At 51.3% G+C, this 19,664-nt stretch overlaps 1 protein-coding gene across 3 annotated transcripts in view; it reads right to left on the reverse strand.

Annotated features, from left to right (window-relative positions):
- Nucleotides 1-755: 755 nt before the first annotated feature.
- The window catches only part of IQCA1 (IQ motif containing with AAA domain 1), a 154,933-nt gene continuing 136,024 nt past the window's right edge, over nt 756-19,664 (reverse strand). For 2 of the 3 annotated variants that reach the window (XM_006177788.3, XM_032480562.1), the window contains 3 exons: nt 16,978-17,155; nt 9,696-9,934; nt 4,789-6,374 (listed from right to left, as the gene is read on the reverse strand). In XM_006177788.3, coding sequence (XP_006177850.1) covers nt 6,246-6,374; nt 9,696-9,934; nt 16,978-17,155 — 546 coding nt within the window. In that variant the 3' untranslated portion in view covers nt 4,789-6,245. Of the gene's footprint in view, nt 893-3,429; nt 3,568-4,788; nt 6,375-9,695; nt 9,935-16,977; nt 17,156-19,664 lie in introns of those variants that run through there. The other variant, XR_004320174.1, reaches the window with a different exon arrangement.

A 19,664-nucleotide genomic window follows, 5' to 3' on the forward strand; every position in this document is an offset into this window, starting at 1 on the left:
AGGACGGAAAGCAGACAGATGTCCACCATGTCAGGTGGGGGGGAAGAAAGTGTGGTTAGTAAAGCATGAGGCCAGAAAGGAGGGCAAGGCTGCAGAGTGGGAGCTGCTGCTGGAGACGCGTCTGACTCTGACACTGTAACTCTGGGATGTAAAATCAGCCGGGATGCTCAGAGAACCCCGTGCGGCGTGAGAGCACGCCAGCTCTGACCTTCAGCTGTTTACCTTCTCCGTGAGCACTGGCTCTTTGTTTCTCTCGGGATAAAACCCTCAGCGCTCTGTGGCCGCTGGCTGTGCAGATGCCGGTCATCCAGCCGCAGGGGAAGGACTCTGCCTTGGGATATTTTGGGTGCTTCCTCGATGGCGTATTAGACCCCAAATGTTTGGGAGGCGAGGTGAACCTGGCCACGGCCCTCTTATCACAGAAAACCCTGATGCCTGTCATGGGTGAAGGTGTACAGATCCCTCATCTCTGGAACACTTCTTTCTTTTTAAAGCATTTTTTATTGAGTTATAGTCATTTTACAATGTTGTGCCAATTTCCAGTGCAGAGCACAATTTTTCAGTTATACATGAACACACATGTTCATTGTCACATTTCTTTTCGCTGTGAGCTACCACAAGATCCTGTATATGTTTCCCTCTGCTGCACAGTATAATCTTGCTTATCCATTCTCTGTCCGAAGGGCAGTAGGAACTCAGAGCTAGGAAGATCTTTCTGGAGTTCACCAGGTCTGTTATAGATGAAATAAACGTGGCTTCCTGGGGACCCACAGGATGGGCCCCCATCACCCAGAATTTGGCTTCTATCCTGCTTCTCCTGGTCGCATGTGTGGTCTCGTGGTGTCAGGGAGCAGCTCGCAGACTTTGAGAAGGCCACCAACCTCTCTCAGCCCTGCAGGGAAGGTGGGGACGCTGGTTTCGTTTCGCGGTGGAGGTGCACTTCCAGCCTCTCCTGGGCTGTAGCCACCCGCCCTTCCTGCCCGTCCGCACCCAGTGCAGCTGGGAGCCGTGGGGGGGTCTGTGTCAGTCTTTCCTGCCGCAGCTGGGGTCTCCTGCGACTCCCGTGAGGAGCAGGAAGCGGATGTTTGCACGATGCGCTCGCTCAGTGCAGACAGTAAACATGCTGCCCGGAACCCAGAGCACCTGCGGGGACATCTGCCCCGTTTGCTGCTCCCCGTGCCTGCTGCTCCCCAGGCTGGAGCCGGAGGCCTGGGGACTCGAGGACCACGGGCCTCCGCCGTCAGCCCCTGGGGGGATGGGGGCTGTAGGGGGGTGTGTTTAGCATGTGTGTATGCGTGTGAATGTGGTGGGGTGTGTATAAGTGTGGGGTGCACGTATCTCTGCCTGTGTGTTTCCGTGTCTGTAAGTGTGCTTATGTGTGTGAGTCTGTGTCATGCGTGTTCATGTGTGTAGTGTGGATCTGTGTTGTGTATGTGTGTGTATAAGAGGGGGGACTGGCCCCAGGTACCGAGCTCACTTGTGAAATCTGGACTCAGCCCAGCCCATCCTCCAGTGCTTTCCAAGCAGCCACGACCCTCTTCACAGCACCTGGGTCGGGGGAGGCCTGAGGGCGGGGTGGAGTGAGGCGAGCTGTGGACGCTAGAGGTGGAGCCAGGGGTGCCCGAGAGGTGATGAAGGCCCTCCCCTTCCCAGACCCTGAAACTGGCCCCCACAAGGGAACCAGAGCTGAGTGAAGGGCTGGAGATGGAGGGTGGACGGGGACCCTGCAGAGAGTCCCAGCTTCTGCAGGCCTCACAGGCTTCTCTCCGGGCCGGTTGCCTGGCCCTGGGGGGCAGGAGCTGCTCAACCCCTCCCGCACCACTCCTTCGTCCCAGCGCTGCCTCTGCCCCGCGTGACGGCAGACCCCTCCCCTGCAGCACCGGCTCTGCTGGTACCGGCCGGCCGGCCAGCCGTGCTGGCAGAGGCCTCACCTGGTGCCGGCTCTGCGCTGGGTGCACTGGGCACAGCTGGGGTCGCTCCGCCCAGCAGCCCCGTGAGACAGAGACCAAATGCTCCTGGTTGAAAACTCAAAAGGGGCAGGGCGGGGAGACTGCACTTGGGTCAAAAGCCCTTGCTCTGAGTCTCTAGCACTGACTGCAGAGACCTAATTTCTAAGATGCTTACTGTCTAGGCCAAAAGAAAGAGTGGGGCACTGTGCCTGCTGGCCATGTAGTGGGACTGGGTTAGTCACCTGGGGTAGCAGACAGTCGCCTGACAACAAACCAGTGTTCAGGGGCGGCCAGAGCCCGCAGGCTCCTGGGGTCCCCTTCACCTCCCCAAAGCCCGACATCACAAGCACACTGTGGAATGTCTACAAGGCAATACACCCACACTGAGTGCATCCCACGCGCCAGGCGCCCCAAATACACTGTCTCAGGTATACAGGTGGTACGTGCAGCTGTTTTGAAGAGCTGGAGAGTCAGACAGACCTGCCTGGTACTCACGGAGTCTCAGACTCCCCATCAGGGAAGTGCTGCTGCAGGAATGAAGGTGGGCAGCGGGAAGCCGGATCCCTTAGACAGATCTGGCCCTACACCCTTCATGCAGATCTGGCCCCACACGTTCATTGCACCGTTTTATTAACGTCCCCTCCACCACTAGACTTCAAAGCAGCTCCCTCTGTGTCTGGGTGTCTGGCACATAGGAGTTGCAAGAAAACCCTTGGAGAAGGACCCCAAACGGCTAGGATGCTGCAACGGTGACTTGTAATGAGCCAGGACGGTTCAGTTCAGGGGACCACACACTGGCCAACAGGCGATTCTCATGGTGGGGACCTCAGGTACTTGGAGACGCCTATTTTGGGATCTCAGGTGCTTAGAGACGTCTGTTTTGGGCCAAACTGTTTGGTTTCCCAAACCTCACTGTTGAGGTGGCTGCCAGCTTGGCTTCAAGCCCACTGGTCTTTCATTGTTCTTCTGCTTGTGTTAGCATCATCCGTACTTCCTTTCAATTAAAATCGTCAAGACTTTCAAGGACATCAGAAGCCACTTTCCTCAGTTGTTGGGGTCCCACTGTGTCATCAGTGGCTGAAAATAGTGTCACTCTTGTGAAAGAGCCCGTGACACCGAGCATGACGACTGCCTTTGCAGCAGGGCTGACGGGCTCGGGAACAGCCTCGGAGGGGCGCCGTGTGTCCTGGAAGGGTGCCGGACATGGAACCTGCTTGTTCCACAGGGCAGGCCGAGTGCAGAGCCGCCGGGAGCTTTAATTCCACTTTAATAGACTGCATTCCATAGAAGGCTCCCTTAATGAGGGTTAATGACATTAATTACTGTCCCCTTCACTTAAGAACATGCTCAAGAGGAGCTAATTGTCACATAACGGCCCAGGAACAGCTCAGGCCCCAGCAGAACTGCCAGGAAGAGTCTGTCCCCCTTTCTTTCCCCAGTCCTCCTGCCCTTCCGTGCCCGCCACCCCCACCTCGCTTACCTTCCTCTCCTCTGGTCAGGGCTGTCACTCCTCCTCTGTGTCCGGTAAGAATGGGAACTGTAACCCACGGCTGCATCACTTTCCCAGGGGGACTTCGGGTTTAAACACGGATCGCTGACAGCCTCCCAGTTTGATAACCTGCCCAGTGGAGATGACGTCATGGGCATCTCCCTGCATGACGGGTGGGATGAGCCCCTCTTTCGAGGGCATCCTGGCAAGAGCTGCCCGAATTAAAAATGCACGGGTCATTTGACACAGGAACTTCTCTTTTAAGATTTTTTCCTACAGATTTTTTTCCTGTACGTGTCCACAAAGAAGAACGTATAAAGGTATTCATTGCAGCACTGATGGAACAGCAAAGGGTGAACGCAGTCTGACCAAGAGTGGACCAAGCATCAGATAAATTATGCTGTAGCCACAAAGTGGGGTGTCGCGTAGCTGATGTAAGACAAGACCAGTCTATGAGCTGATGTGAAACACTGTCCAAGATATAGTATTAAGCCAAAGAGCGAGGGGCTAGAACAGTATATACGCTAGTTACCATTCATGTCAGAAAAGCGGAGTGTATTTTTGTGAGCGTGTGTGCACGTATCTGCTCATCCCGACACACACACACACGCACAGAGCAGGAGGCCGTGTGTAGCTTCCAGAAGTGCCAGGCTGGAGCCTGTGGACTCTGCAGCGACCCACAGGGGCCCGCTGGGTGCAGAGTCGAGGGCGCCTGTGAGCTGGGCTCAGCCCGCTGGGGAGGGAGGACAGCCTGGATCCGGGTACCCGAGGAGGGTGGCTGATGTGAGCCACGTGGCACAGAGTGAAAACCCAGCCCTGGGACTGGCAGGAGGCCACTGTTTGGAGAAAACAGGGTGACCAGGCTGGGAGATCACACCTCAGTGTGAGTATCCTGGGGCAGAGCGCGCACCTGGGGGTGGTATCGGGGCCAGCTTTACCGATCTTTTAAGACTCGAGTGACCCCGAAGCCGCACTGTTCAGTGTACTAGTCACACAAGCCACCGGCGGCCTTTTAAGTCAGCGTTAAATAGAAACCCGGTTTCTCGCGGCGTCAGCCCCGTTTCAAGTGCTCAGCGGCCACGCTGCCCCCCACCCCCCGCCGCCGGGACGGCACCCCCCCCCCCCACCGGCCCTGCGGGGCGGGCCGCTCTGAGGCACAAGGACGCGTTAGGGTTCTGTCGGTTAATGGCTGACCGTTCCCGAAGCTTCACCGCAGCGGGTCTGTACGCGCTCTGGAAAGTGTGAAAACAGAGACCAAGAGAAACGGTGTCGTCTCCTGTGAACGATTTCATAATGTTTATTTCTTGACAATCAGGATTTTCATTGCTTGACAATCCAGATCTGTTGTTTTGCAATGACCATCAAATCCTGGAGCTTTGAAATGCTCTTCTTGGGCCCTGACCGTCCCATGACGGGCGGAAGAAGGGGCTCAGTGGCCACGCGGGGGGGACGCACGTTTAAGCGCTGCCTGTGCTGAGGCCAGGGAGTCTGCCCACCTCTCAGGCCGCTCTGAACCTTGGCCAGGCAGTCCGGAGTGGGTCAGGGGAGGGCAGGCCGGCAGCCCGCACACCCTGGGGTGCCTTTGGTGTGCGAAGGCTAATGTTTGGCAGCGCACTTGGAAAGGGGAGTTTGCTCAAGAGGACGGATGGTTTCTAGTTTGTGTGGAACATACCCAGAGCACAGGGTTGCTTCCTGTTCTAATTTGTGTCCCTCTTCTGTACAGACCCAGGCTGGGGGGCGTGTGCTGGTGGCCAGAAGACAGCTGGGAACCACTAGCCATTTGGGGCATTAAAGATCAAATTCCAGGAACGCCTAGAGACCCAGTTTGGTCCATAGAGTCCAAGACCGCGCGGCTCTCTGTGGTGTAGTCAAACCCTGTCCAAGAGTTCATCTGCATTAAATTTAACTCAACGTGCCCCACTTCAGTTTGTCTCCATCCTTTGATTATGTTCTCAGCACAATTTAGAAGTGGGTTACCCACTATCTTCCACCAAATAAACTTTCATATTCTTGCAAAATTTAGTCTTTTGAAACTTACCTTTCTACTCTTTCATTTTTTTGTTATTTCTTTATTTAGGGTTTCCCATCTCCTATTTCTCGCCCATTTTTATGTTGTAGTTTTCATCCAGCCATTGGTCTGCCAACGTCCCAGTGCTTTTCAAGAGCAGTGAACTGGGAACTAGGAGGCAATTATTTCAGTTCCAGTGTTCCAAAGATTAGCTGTGTGCCCCTGGGCCTTATGTCCCCATCTTCAAACTTAGAAAATTCAGTTAATTTTTAAGATCTTTTTCAGTTCCAGCAAACACATTACTGAGTCAGTTCAAGAAAAGCAGCTTTTATTCCATTCCATATCACATATTAATAGCACAAAGAATTAATTTATTAAAACACGTGCAAGAGAACGTGCAGTACGTACGGGTCAGTAAAAAGCAAGTAGTGCCGGTGGTGGCCTGAACTTACTTGTTGTCAGATGAGAGTATTTCTTAACCATCAAAATTTAATTTGGCAACTAGTCCTGATGAGATGAAGTGTCCAGCTTGGAAAGGCTGGCGAGTGTGTGAAGAGTGGACTCGGTCACACACAAACTTTACACAGATTGAGAAACAGTTACGAGCTCTAGAAACAGTCGCTGTGGACAAGCAACTTGGTGGACAGCCTGGAAGGGTCTCGCTGAGCCAGGGCAGGGCTGATGGGCTTGGGGCCTGGGCGCGGCCGTCTTCGCACAGGCGACGGTGAACCTCCGTGTGGGAGAGTCGGGGCCGCCTCCACCCCTGAGTGAGACTCGAGCTCGGCCCCTCAGGAAGGCACTACTTTTTCTTTTTCTCTGTTTCCCTTTTGTTTCCTTTCTTTTTCCCTTTGTCCTTTTCATTTTCTGCGTTACCTCCCGTTAACGCCAGGGCTCGCTTCCTCCCCATCGGGGTTTTGGCGTACCAGACCTGAAATCAAACAGGTGCTCAGGAAAACAGCAGAGGGACGGGAGTCCCTGGTATACCCTTAAAAACAAAGACACGCTTGCTGAAACGAAGGGGAAGCAGCCATTAAACACTGGACATTTAACATACGTCCAATACAGGTTCTTTCTCAGTAGGTTTACCGACCTGCATTTCTACACAATTTGAAACTTCTACCTCAAGGGGTTAACAGTTAGAGAATCACTGGTCAAATCTAATCAACAATCCTTCCCAACTCAGTCACCCGGCTTCCTGGGGATCTTGCTCGGTCCAGAAAGTATGGGTTTCCTGGTAACGTGAGTGGCTCCCATGGGTCACACGTGGCCACTAGAAGCTGGACCGGTGACCGTGGGTGAATCTCAGGAGGACATTCAAACGCCCTGAGGGAGACTGTTGAAAACATGGCCGATACCAGAGCCAAGTAACTAAGCACTTAATGATCACAACGGAGTTTCGGCTCTGTTCTTTTTAAGCTGTGTGACCTGGAACAAGTCATTTTGCCTCTTGTGTGTTTTTGCTTTTGTTTGTTTTTGTTTTTTGGCCGCTGTAGCAAATTTTCACAAAATTAGGGGCTTAAAGCAAAGCACTTATCATTTTACAGTTCCGGACGCCCAAAATGGGTCTCACGGGGCTAAAACCAAGGTGTCCGTGAGCTGTGTTCCTCTCTGGAGCCCCGGGGGGATCTGCTCTCTTGCCTTTTGTAGTCTGCAGAGGCCACCTGCTCCCCCGCTGCGGCCGCCTCCGCCTTCCCGCCAGTAATGCTGGGCTGCCCGCAGCGCCCGTGAGTCTTCCCCCCGCGGTCTCTCCGTTCTCTCTTCCGACGCCCTCTTCTACCTCTTATGATTACACTGGACTCATGAGGATAAGTCAAGGTAATGTGCCTTAAGGTCGGCTGATTAGCAGACTGACTCCATCTGAAACCTGAATTCCCCTTTGCCATGTAACCTAACATACGCCCAGGGTCCAGGGACTTGGATGTAGACATCTCTGGGGAGCGTTCCACGCCTCACTGTAAACTCAGTGTCTTCGTCTGCAAAACGAGAATAGTGAGGACTAACTGAGCTGACAGGGGGCCCGGCGTACAACAATCACAAGTATTGGCCCACATTATTATGACAATTACATCGTCACCATGACACTTTTTCTCCATCGTGTCCGCGGAGCAGGGTACACATGTTTGGAGAATCTGCAAGACCTTGGTCGGACACACTGTCAGAAGCACAATTAGGTGAGATTTCTCAGGGCAGAAATGGTAGACCTGTTTGCCAGCAGCCTCAGCCACGGAAGCACGTTACTCAGCAGAGTGATGGTGCTGTTCCGTCTACCCATCTGCTCAGTACATTTGCCACTAAACAATGAACTGAACACCTAGATGCGGCAGGCGCTGTGCCAAGCGCTGGGGCGCCGGCAGGAGAGGAAGGGGTGGGGGAGGGTGGGGCTGGTGGTGATGCTGGTAAAATGATGAAAAAAATTGAATGAAATGATCACGTGTGCCAAAAACACCTGTGAGAAGCATATGCGTTCTCATCTCAGGTTATAAAGTGGTGGCATTTCCTTCTTTTGCTTAGTGTGATGGGTTACAGTTCCTGGACCTCAAGCACCTGTAACACACAGAAAAACGTCTAGAAATCATTTCAGAAAATTAAAAACTATTAAGAGAAAGGATGGATTTTAACACTTCGCTCCTCAAAATAAGGACGAAAATTATTACTTTAGAAAGGAGGAAAATACCCCAGGAGCTTCTGAAAAGAATATATCACTTGAAGAGGATAAATAATTTCTAAAATTTTATTTATTTATTTTTTGAGCTGTCATTGATTTTGCACATTTTTTAACTTATTTTTTTGTTTTTTTTTGGGGGGTAGATAATTAGGTTTGTTTATTTATTTGTTTGTTTGTTTATTAATGGAGGTACTGGGCAATGAACCCAGGACCTTGTGCCTGCTAAGCACGGGCTCTCCAATGAGCTATATCCTCACCTAAGGATAAATACTTCAATTAACACTAACAAGGTTTAAATAGGTAACAAGCACATTAATTTAGATGCTTGGCACAAACTCCAGCTTGGAGTTGGAAATATTTCTTTTGAGTTCTACTGGAGCCAGAAACTCAGGAAACTATGGCTGATGACCCTGGTTTGGTCTGTTACCTGTTTTTGCAAATAAAGTTTTATTGGAACCCAGCCGCACCCATTCATTTACATACTTCATACGGATACCTCTGTGCTACGATGCAGATAAACGGTTGTGACAGACGCCACGTAGCTCTCACAGCCTAAGATACTCACTCTCTGGCCCTTTATGGAAAAAGTTTGTCAACCCTTATGCAGATCATGATTCTGGGGGTCAGTATGGTGACTACTTTCAACCTCCACTGAAGCGTCAGGGGCACAGCAGAGGGAAGCACAGCTTTAGAGCTGGTGGAAGAGTGATGCGTTGTCAAGAGAATTTTCCCAGTCTCCAGGGGGCTTTCAGACATAGGAGGCTTGAGCGAGAATTCCAACTCTCATTCTGGTGACTGACTGTGTGGCCAAGGATGTGGTGGACATAATCACATGGGTACAATTCTCCTCTCTTCTCTTCCCAGTTGGCCAAGGAAACTACCTTCAGGTCCAGAAGGAATGCAGTTATATTCATTTTTATTAAAAGGATTTTGAGGGGTGCTTGCTGGCCTGGGAACCAGGGATGGGGCCCCAGCGGTGACTGCCTGGAGAGGGCACATGATGCTCCAATACATCTTTTCCTCTGATTAAAGAGGAATTCGGAGGAATTGATTCTCAAAGTTTCCTCCAGATCTAAAAATCTCTGTGAACATCCCAGAATGTATTCAAAAATTAGAAAACTCAGTTTTGGTGAATTCTCTCATGATTTCCTGTGGCAAGTGCACTGAAAGATGCGGGTGTCACAGCAAATACGAGGCAAAATCACCGTACGCTACTTAGGGGCTGCTTGTCTCCATGCAAAACTTGTTCCATTATGTGAATTAGGAAGTAAAAACCAGTGAGAACCAGGAGAAGAGTGAGTGTGTGTGAGTGTGTGTGTGTGTGAATCCAATGGTTTTGAAGCTGTTACTCAATTCTGCAATTTGGCTGTTAATTTAGAAAGTCACGGATCATGATTTCCCTAAAATTTGGAAAATGCACGCTTTACTGATAAGGCCAGAAAGATATTATGACCCCCTAATTCCAAGTTTTCAAACCTCATTGGAGACAGCAGCATTCAAGTCATGAAACTCAGGAGACTGGAGGGAGGAGGCAACACGACAAGTGTCTGCCGCTAAGACCTGGCCAGACGGGGCTGTGTTTACCTTAAAGCTCTCTTCTTCCTCTTGGTAGACGGGGCTCATGCTGGTGAGCGCGGTGATGAACTCCACGGCGGTGAGCGGCTTACGAGCCTGCTGCCGGATTCTCCGCTCCGTGAGCACCTCCTTCACCACCTGGACGATGTGCCCCTGGGTGAAGCCGTCGGAGATCTTTGCTAGGCAACTTACACTCAGGGCATCAGTGATGACTCCTTTGTTGCGCTGAATGATCTGCTTCCACAAAACTGTTGTAGCCAAGGTGGTGGAAAAGACAGAGAAGGAGTCACCCCAGAGAGAGCAGCATTAACCTGTTCTCAGAGCAAAGTTGCATCTCACCCCTAAACACACATTTCTCCAAGAAAATACCCAGATGGTCAACAGGCACATGAAAAGATGCTCAATATCACTAATTATTAGAGAAAAGCAAATCAAAACTACAATGAGGTATCACCTCACACCAGTCAGAAGGGCCATCATCAAAAAGTCTACAAGTAATAAATTCTGGAGAGGATGTGGAGAAAAGGGAACCCCCCTACACTGTTGGTGGGAATGTAATTTGGTGCAGCCACTATTGAAAACAGTATGGAGATTCCTAAAGAAACTAAAAATAGAGTTACCATATGATACAGCAGTCCCACTCCTGGGTATATATCCAGAAAAGATGAAAACTCTAATTTGAAATGACATATGCACCCCAATGTTCATAGCAGAACTATTCACAACAGCCAAGACATTGAAGCAACCTAAATGTCCACCCACAGATGACTGGATAAAGAAGTTGTGGAATATTTATACAATGGAATACTACTCAGCCATAAAGAAAAAGAAAATAATGCCATTTTCAGCAGCATGGATGGACCTGGAGATTATCATGCTAAATGAAGTCAGACAGAGAAAGACAAATATCACATGATATCACTTACATGTAAAATCTAAAATATGATACAAATAAACTTATTTCCAAAAGAGAAACAGGATCACAGACATAGAAAACAAACTTACGGTTACCAAAAGGGAAAGGGGGTGGAGGAGGGATAAATTAGGATTTGAGATTAGCAGATACAAACTATTATATATAAACTAGATAAACAACAAGGACCTATTGTAGAGCACAGGGAATTATATTCAGTATCTTGTAATGACCTATAATGGAAAAGAATCTGAAAAAGAACATATATAAAAAACGGAATCACGTTGCTGTAGACTTGAAACATTGTAAATCACTATCCTTCAGTGAAAACAAAAAAGAAAAAAATAAAGAAAAAAATAAAGAAAATAAAAACCTGTCTCACCAAGAAAGGAGAGCACAGGGGATCTGCTCCAAGTTGGTTGTTAATTCAAATGGACAGGGAGCCACCTAACTAAACACTCACCCCTGAGTGATTTTCAAGCATAAGACGTTCATGCTGATGACCTGAGGTCTACAGATGCACGAGTCCCTTGTGAACGGGCAGGGAAAATAAAGCTGGGGTCAGTACAGGTTTAGTGCGGTTCCTTCAAAGATGCTCAGAATCTTTCCATTAACATGGGTGTACATAGCGTTTCAGGAGGTAGGCATTTGACTTGTTTTAGTTATAAAGATCATTTGTTACATTATTTTTATACGTGGATTTGGAATGCAGAGCCCAGTTTCCATTAGCCACTGCAGGGCTCAGTTCCCGTTGGGGTGTGACCCTGGATTACACATCATATTAGACAGAGCCTTATTCTCTGCCCCAACGGCGGCAAACACATGTAGATTGACAGGATCTACCGACGGGCGGCCCGCCGTTGTCTGGGTCAGCGGGACCTGGGGTAACCCAGGCGTTGCACTTGGAGCACAGGGCTGCTGTGAAGATGAACTGTAAGGTGATTCCTAATGTTCACTCCACTTCAGGGACAGAACGCGCTCCTGCATGACACATCCGATAAACGACACTTAGAGCACCACGTCCATCCAGCAGCGAGAGGCTCCGGGGGAGCAAGTGCGCCTCTGCGACTTGCTTAGTTCCATCCAGGCAGCGAGCAAGGGTGAGGGCGCCCCTCGCAGAGCCAGTCCCAGCACCGCGAGGATCTGGGCCAACGTCTCCAAAGCATTTTGGCCTCCTTTGAGGAATATTGGGAACGGTGCTTTAAAAAGGTGAGCATCACTGCGTGATCTCAGCACCGTCAGGGGCGTGAAGTGACCACTTCATCCGGAGACGTCCACCCCAAACACCCGACGAAATGAAAAGGCCCCTTTACTGTCAAGGAGTAGAATGACTTCCAGTGTTACCACGACCCACACCAGAGAGTCTAGCTTTTGAGCCACGAGTTATTTCAATAATTTGCCTCCACTGTCTTTGCTGCAGGGGGAGAGGGGAAGTCTTGGCCCCATGATGGGCTGAACTGCTGGGAAGGGGTACATTGTACCATGAGGCCTGTACTCCTGGTCCACCAACCGTGGAAGGTTCCACATTAAGAATTGAGAGCTGCGGTGAGACCAGGAAGGGCCCCACGGGGACCCAGACTGGCCTAAAACAACACCTACCCCCTTGTCCCGTGTCTACACTGATACTTCCTGGGTGGCTTTACTTGAGCCTGAACCCATCTTAGACAGACCTGTCAAAGTGGGAGCAGGAAGATTTACGTCTCAGGCTGCTGTGAGAAGTAAGTACAAGAATGTATACAAAGAGCTTGGAAGGAACCGTCCTGGCCTGTGGTGGGCACTGTGTTTCTTTAGCTCTGTTACTGTTCTTTTGCAATTTTATTATTACTAGTCATTCCATTTTGTGCCACAGTTTCCTATCGCTACTTAAAACCTCAATTATAAAATATAACACAAAATAAACTACAGAATATTTCTAAGCTTGTTTGTGTAAAGATAGACTGTAGGAGGTGAGGATTACCCTTATCTAAAAATAACTACTGCAGAGTTAGAAACCAGAAATCCGAACCCGTGGTGAAAATCACCGCCGCCACCAGCAGACGGCATCGCCTCCTGTCCACTTCCGTAACCTCAGACCTGCAAACGCGTCTGGGTGGTGGCCTTGGAAGCTGAGACGGGATCACGCTTCACGAGGCAGTCACAGGCGACAACCCCTAGAGCAGAGGACCCAGGAGACCCCCCGGCTGGGAGCCCGGAGCAGCTCCGCTCCTGGGTGCCCACCGGCTGAGTTCCCGCCAGCAGCGCGGACTGCACGGGTCGGGGGTAAGAGGTGAGGGCCAAGGGCTCTGTCCCCTGCCTCCCTGTGACACCGCGAAAGTCACAGCCTTCCAACCTTCAACCTGGGGAGTCTCCACACGTAAAGGTTCATTAATAGTGATGCAAACCCCCCCAAACGCTACAACTGCTTTGGTCTAGTGTGTTCATGTAAACGCACTGCTGCCATTTGACACGTACGAGACTTGGTGTTCATGTGAAGTCCTGGCCAAGATTCCTCCAATACGTAAAACGCGGATGACTTCCCAACACTCACCATGTGCTAACCGGGGTGCGGTCACCGCCGGGGCGGGGCTTGTCCCCTGGCCCCAGGGCCAGAGATCCAGCCTTCTCAGACCCAGGGACGGGAAGGAGGGTCAGGCCGGACTCCCTCCCCGTGCTTGATGGGCTGGACTTACTGGCTTTTACACGAATAGCTTCCACTGTTCTACAAAGCTGTTGGCTCATGGGCTCTTGACCTTTAAAGAGCTGCCAGGGGGCAAAGAGGGGGCTCGAGAGGGAGCCCCACAGGCAGCACGGGAGCCACCAGCAGGCTGCCGAGTCTTTAGCCCAGCGGTGCAGGGGGTGGGGGGAGGAGAAGAGCGGCTTGGGGGCCAGCGATGGGCGGGGTGAAGAGGACCAGAGGCCGGGATTCAGGAGGGCTGAAGGCGGCCGAGGTGCGCTCCGGATGGAGGGCTGTACCCTACTTTCTTCTCTAGGACACAGGAGGCTCCCCAGTTCTTCAGACTGGTCTATGTTCTCTTCCTCTTCTTTAGACTGAACGGAATCTGGTCTCTGGATTCCCGGCCCCCCTTCTGCGCTTCTGGCATTCCACACGGAGTCCGTCCTGGCTAGTGCTCGAGATGACAGAGCACTTTAAATATATTTTCATTTGGGATTTTGCAAGGCGCAAGAGGTGAATAATATGATTTGGATGAGCTCCTGGCCTCCGAGGCCCAGAATTCCAGAAACGCTGAAAGACACGGGCTGGACTCATCCCAGCAGACACGGGGTCCAGGCTGGGGGCCTGTGATGAATTGGTTATTAGTGGAACATACCTCAGGGAAGAGAGGCAAGAGCAGGAAGCATTAGGAACGTGGAGAGGAGGCAGCCCACAGGGGTTTCTGGGGACTAGACACGGCATCAATCAACCTGGGGGTGGATTTTCTATGTAGAGACATTTTGAAGGAAATAGCTTGATTTGGGGAAAGGAGGCAGAGGGTGAATTATATTTGGTAAACCTTAAGGACCGCGTCTCCTCCGGCTGATCCACCCTTCGCTCCTCAGCCCCGCCACTCCCCCGCACGGCCTAGAGGAGACTGAGCGGTTGGATGGTGTGTCTCCACACACCTCCGGCGCTCTGCTGCCAGCAGACAGATGGCCAGGCAAGGGCCCACGTTATGGATTTGCAGCCCATGCTTTATGGGCTGAAGAGACCATTTCTGATCACTGCAAAGACAGGGACAGTCTTTCTTTAAGATAGATGTCCCGGCCACCGTGGCTGTGATGACTTCAAGGCCACTGGGGGAGACGTCGGGCAGCACTGATGATGCCGGCGAGAATGGCGGCCTGAACAAATCACCCACTGAGAAAGGAGTATGAGGGAAGCACGGGGGTTGGTGGACGGAGCCCCGGGCCCAAGACGGTTGCCGCTGCAGGTTTATCATCCGCCCACAGGTGGAGGGATGTTTCTCCTTCCACCCCACGAGGCTGCCGGGAGGGGATTCAGGTTGGAATCTGTCATGTGATCTGAGCCCTTCGAGACGCCTGGCATTTCATCAAAAGAACACAACTGTCCTTGTCATACATCAGTAGCTTCATTTTTAAAGGGCGTATGGTTTTGTCAAACAACAGGAACTATTCAATCCAAAGTCAAGAGTGATGCTCTACCCCCTTGAAATTAACAATACCCTACCTTATTCCTTGAAGATCAACTTAAAACCGTACGTACAATACAGAAAAGAGGAGGGGGGAGAGAGAGAATTGTCTAACCAAGGGGCACGAGAGCGGGAAAGCTGATAAAGCCAGGGGCCTGGAAACCTCTGCACTGACTCCCGGGGGACTGAGAACACTGGTGATCGCCCGGCCCTGTGCTGGCTCTTTCCTTGGCTAAAGGACACATCTCTGCTCCCTTGAACCCTGGTGGGGCCTTGTGAGTCCTTCTGGCCAGTGCAATATGGGTAGAAGAACTGCTGGCCCCTTCTGTCTGGTGCCTAAAGTCTCCTGAGAGAGCATTTACACTATTTCTTTCTTTCTTTCTTTTCATTTGATGCTGGCTGGTTGGAAGGATCCATTGGAGGCCCTAGTGATGGAGAAGCCACTAAGTGGATAGAGAAGTAACTGGGACCAAAGCCTTCCTGTCCTTTGCATGTAACATCAGTTTATGAAGCCATGATCACAGTTTACCCAGACAGAAATGGATGCACCTTGCAGATGGAGTGGCTAATAAGCCAAGTGTTTATAATGTATAGAGGGTAAAGGGTTGTGCTTTTAGCCAATCACATTGACCAGGAGCTTAAGATCAACCAGAAAGGACTGCACATCCCCTCCTGGGTTTTGAAGGCGCTGTTGTGACTAGGGAAGGATTAATAGAAACCAAACCTGACCCAGTAATTTTATCAGCAATGCTAACCAGCTACCACGTCTTCACTCCCGCCGTCTCTACCACAACCACCGCCGTGACCACCATCGACTCCATCACCACTGTGCTGCTGCCCCCACCGCCTCCATTTCCAGCTCCATCACCGTCTCTAAACACGATCTACCACTGCCCTCCAGCACTACGGGCAATGAAGTCTACCCTCAGTGGGCTGCACCTGCAGTGCTCGCACCCTGTGTGGCCCACTGTCCTTGAACCTGGGCTGGCCCTGCGACTTGCCCTTGACCAGCAGAGTGTTGTGGAAGTGACCCTGTGACTTCTGAGTCTGGGTCACAAGAATCCTCCCAGCTTCTGCCTCAACCTCTTGAAACGTCTGCTCTGAGGACGCCCCCTCTGGGGACCCAGCTGCTGTGCTGTGCAAGGCCACGGGGAGAGGCCGGGTGTAGGAGGTCTGGTCCCCAGTGCCAGCTGAGCTCCCAGCTGGCAGCCAGCAACGAGTCTAGTTGTGGAAGAACTGTCTTGGATATCCAGCCCTGTCTTCAGATGACTGGGGCCGTCTGACTGCAGTATCATGAGACACTTCAGGGGGACCCACATCTGAGCCCAGTGGACCCTGAGAACCACGAGAGGCATCCTTTGTTGTTTTAAGCCACTGGAGAGGCCTGTTGCACAGCAACAGATAACAGAAACAACCACCTGCACACCTGCCAGTTCCCCGTGCCATTTACCAGCTGGCCACTTAAGCACTCCTCCTCCACCGCCACCACCGTCTTCTCCCTTCCCTCTCCTCCTCCTCCACCATCTTTCCCCTGCTTCTCTCCTCTAGCACCACCCCTGCTCTTTGGGGAGCTGAGACAGTTCTGGGTGTCCTGCTAACCGCCCCACAGAAAGGTCACAACAGCCCCATGAACTAAACAGGTCTCCTACTTCACAGATGAGAACTTGGAGGCTCAGAAGGTCAGCAGCTCAGCAAGGTCATGAGCTATTCAGAACCAGGTTTTGCCAGAGCTCACATCTCTTCCTAATTCATTACACTGCCTCCCAGTGTCCGTTTTTTGTATTGTTCCCATTTAAAAATACAATTCAAAAGTGGACCTTGAATCCATCCAAGACAAAGACATAAAAATGTAAGCTCTTGCTGTGGTCAGTGTTTAAATCGGTCAACATTCTCTTGGACTAACATTTTGAAACGGGAAAAAGAAAAGCTGTAGAGCTGGTGACAAGAAATATGGCTGTAGGAGAATGACTCCATCACCACGGGTGCAAGATGAGTGACCTTAACTACCTGTCAAAAGGACAATCAGCACCGGGGCCCGGAGTAGTCACCCCTGTCTGGTTGCCTTTTGTCTTGGGTGGAAGGAATTATGTTAATAAGAGAGCAGAGATGTGCGTTTTGTTCTTAGACCTGGTGTTTACACTTATGACTCCATCACAGGGATGGTCACTGGGCGACCAAGGCCCACCTGTAGGCCAGCACAGGATGGCTCAGCCTTTGCTGTTGCACATGACAAGGGGTGAGGGGTACTTGCCGAATCTGGAAGCGTAGTCTGGTCTGGGAACCAAAATAATTTTTTGGTAAACTCTGCAAAATGGTTGAAGTTCAGCGTCGAAAGGTCGCTGTGTTGTCCCCACGATCAGAATTCTATCGTCTGGTTTCAGGAGCTTCAGGATTTTGGGAAGCTGTTTTTTCAGGCGTTTAGGTTCCATCTGGGAGAAAAAGAGGGGGAAAAATGAGCCTGCATCTAGAAAAGAGAACTAATAACGTAAGAAAATGTACCCTGTGATGCATGTGCAGCATAACGCCTGTCAAAGTGATTCCAGGGCTCTGATAAACACACTTTCTTAGAGCTCGTCCTGGGCCGGGTCTTGGGACATGGCTCCTGGTCCGGGTGGTCCAAATCGCAGGCACTTCCCTTCCTGGAGCCTGGTGTTCAGATTTGGAAAGGGGGAAGGAAGGAAGCACCTGACTGAATATTCGAGCCCCGTTAACCTTAAGAACGGGAAACTGGGCGGATTTCCAAGCGGAAGGAAGCTGGCTGGGATTGAGAATCAGTTTCTAGTGTGTTCCTCCGAGCTGTTTTGAAGGTGAACTCAAGAATTCCTTTGCTGGCTGCGGTGACAATGAAGGACTGGGGTCCTCGCTCTCCTGTCTGAAAACACCCAGCTACAGAAGGGTGTGAAAGTTCTCCCTCTGAAGCACTGGCTGCAGTGTGAGTCTGTGTTAGTTCGGTGTAATCTCAGCTGATGAGGGGCGGGAGCCGGACGCCAGGTACCCTGGGCAGGATGACTTCCTGCCCTGGAGGGTCAGACTTGGCCACGCCGCCACGGCAACACATGGGCTTTAACTCAACCAGGACTCGCGCAGGGAGAGAACAGGGAGTCGCTGGGGTGACAGAGCCCCCACAGAGACGCCCAGGCACAGTTGGGCCTCCTTTGCTCCCATTTGGCTCAGGGACAACTGAGCCAGAAAGCTAAGGAGCCCATCTTTCCTGGGGCTTTTCTGGAGCCGCCCGAGCATCCACGAGCTGCTCCGTGGAGATGGGGTCGCCTGTTTGGTCCTGTGTGTCCTGCACACCTGGCCAGGAGCCAGCCCTGCACGCCTGCCTGGAGGAGGGGGCCGGGGACATCTAGGGAAGGGAGTGGGCATGTGATAAATTCCACCCTTGGGAACAAAAGCGAACTGCAGGGTCCTGGAACCCCAGTGGGTGTGGGGTGACAGAGTCATGCACGGCTGCAGGGCCTTTGGGATGGGGACACTGTGCTGAAAACCTGCTCCCTGGGAGACCCTTTGGCCCACCCCCTGCAGAGCTGGGAGTCAGAACCCTGCCGGCCAACCTGCTGCGCGGAGGGCGGGGTAGGGACCAGCCAGGGAGGGAAGGGGCTGTGGCCGCGCTGGGGCTGCAGTGCTGAGCCCCTCCTTTCTTCCCCCTTTTGATCAGCAGAAAGGCCCAGTTCCGTGTCTGGATTGACAAGGCGCAGGGAAAAGACTGGAAGAGACAGAGCAGGACCCTGGGCTGAGGGCCCGACTGGAGGAAAGCCCCGTGGGAAGTTGCTGAAACCTTTGGCTCCAACGAGGCAGGAGACTGGGGGCTCGCCTGGACCTCCTGGGACGGGACACACGTCATCCTTGCTCACTACTTCTTCTGCCCGGGCTGGCTGTAAACCTTCAAGTTCAACAGCGTGTACTGAGTGTGTCCTTGTTCCAGGGCCCGCTCTCATGCCTGACATGGACTTCCTCACCTCATCTCCACAGCCTCCCCAGGAGCAGGACACTCTCCCTCCGGAGACGCTGGCCTGAGGCACCGGGAGGCTGAGTGACCCAGAGTTAGCGTGCAGGACCCCGGCTGTGAACTCGGAGGCGGTGATGCCTCCCCCTCCCCCTCCCCCGGGGTCCCTGCCTCTCGGGGGTGGGGGATGTGCCCGGGCCCTTGCTTGTCCCCCTCAATTCCCTTCTCATACAGGGGTCTAACCCAGTTGAGGCCTGTAATGGAGACTTAAAAATATATTTATTGTTATATATTTTGCTATATGTTATATTATTATATTTACATCATTATAATGTATATCAACTTTTTTGATATATAATTCACATACTACACAATTCACCTACTTAAAATGTAAGATTCGGTGGTTTTTAGGATATTCAGTGTTGTGCAGACATCATCACAATTAATTTCAGATCAATTTCATGTTCATCACCCCCAAAAGACTGTACCCATTAGCAGTCACTGCCCAGTTACCCCCAACCCCCGCCTCTGATCCGAGGCAACCACTAATCTACTTTCTGTCGCTACAGATTTGCATGTTCTGAGTATTTCATAAACAGAATCATACAATATGTGTGTGTGTCTGGCTTCTTTCAGGTAGCGTGACGTTTCGAGGCTCACCATGCTGTGGCGTGTTTTAGTACTTAATTGCTGCATGATGTGCATTGCACAGTTATGCTGCGTTTTATTTCTCTGTTCATCAGTTGGTGGACACTGGGGTTGCTTCTACTCTTTGGCTATTGTGAATACTGTCGCTTTGAACATTGGTGTGCAGGATTTTGTATGGACTAATGTTTTCATTTCTCTTGGGCATGCACACAGGCATGGAATTGCTAGGTCACGTGGTAACTCTATGTTTAACCTTTTAAAGAAATACCAGACTGTTTTCCAAAGTGTCTGCACTGTTTTACAATCCTAGCAGAGAGCAGAAGATTGAAGTTTCTCCACAT

This window comes from Camelus ferus, chromosome 5 (assembly GCF_009834535.1).
Source record: "Camelus ferus isolate YT-003-E chromosome 5, BCGSAC_Cfer_1.0, whole genome shotgun sequence".
Classification (NCBI taxonomy): Eukaryota; Metazoa; Chordata; class Mammalia; order Artiodactyla; family Camelidae; genus Camelus; species Camelus ferus.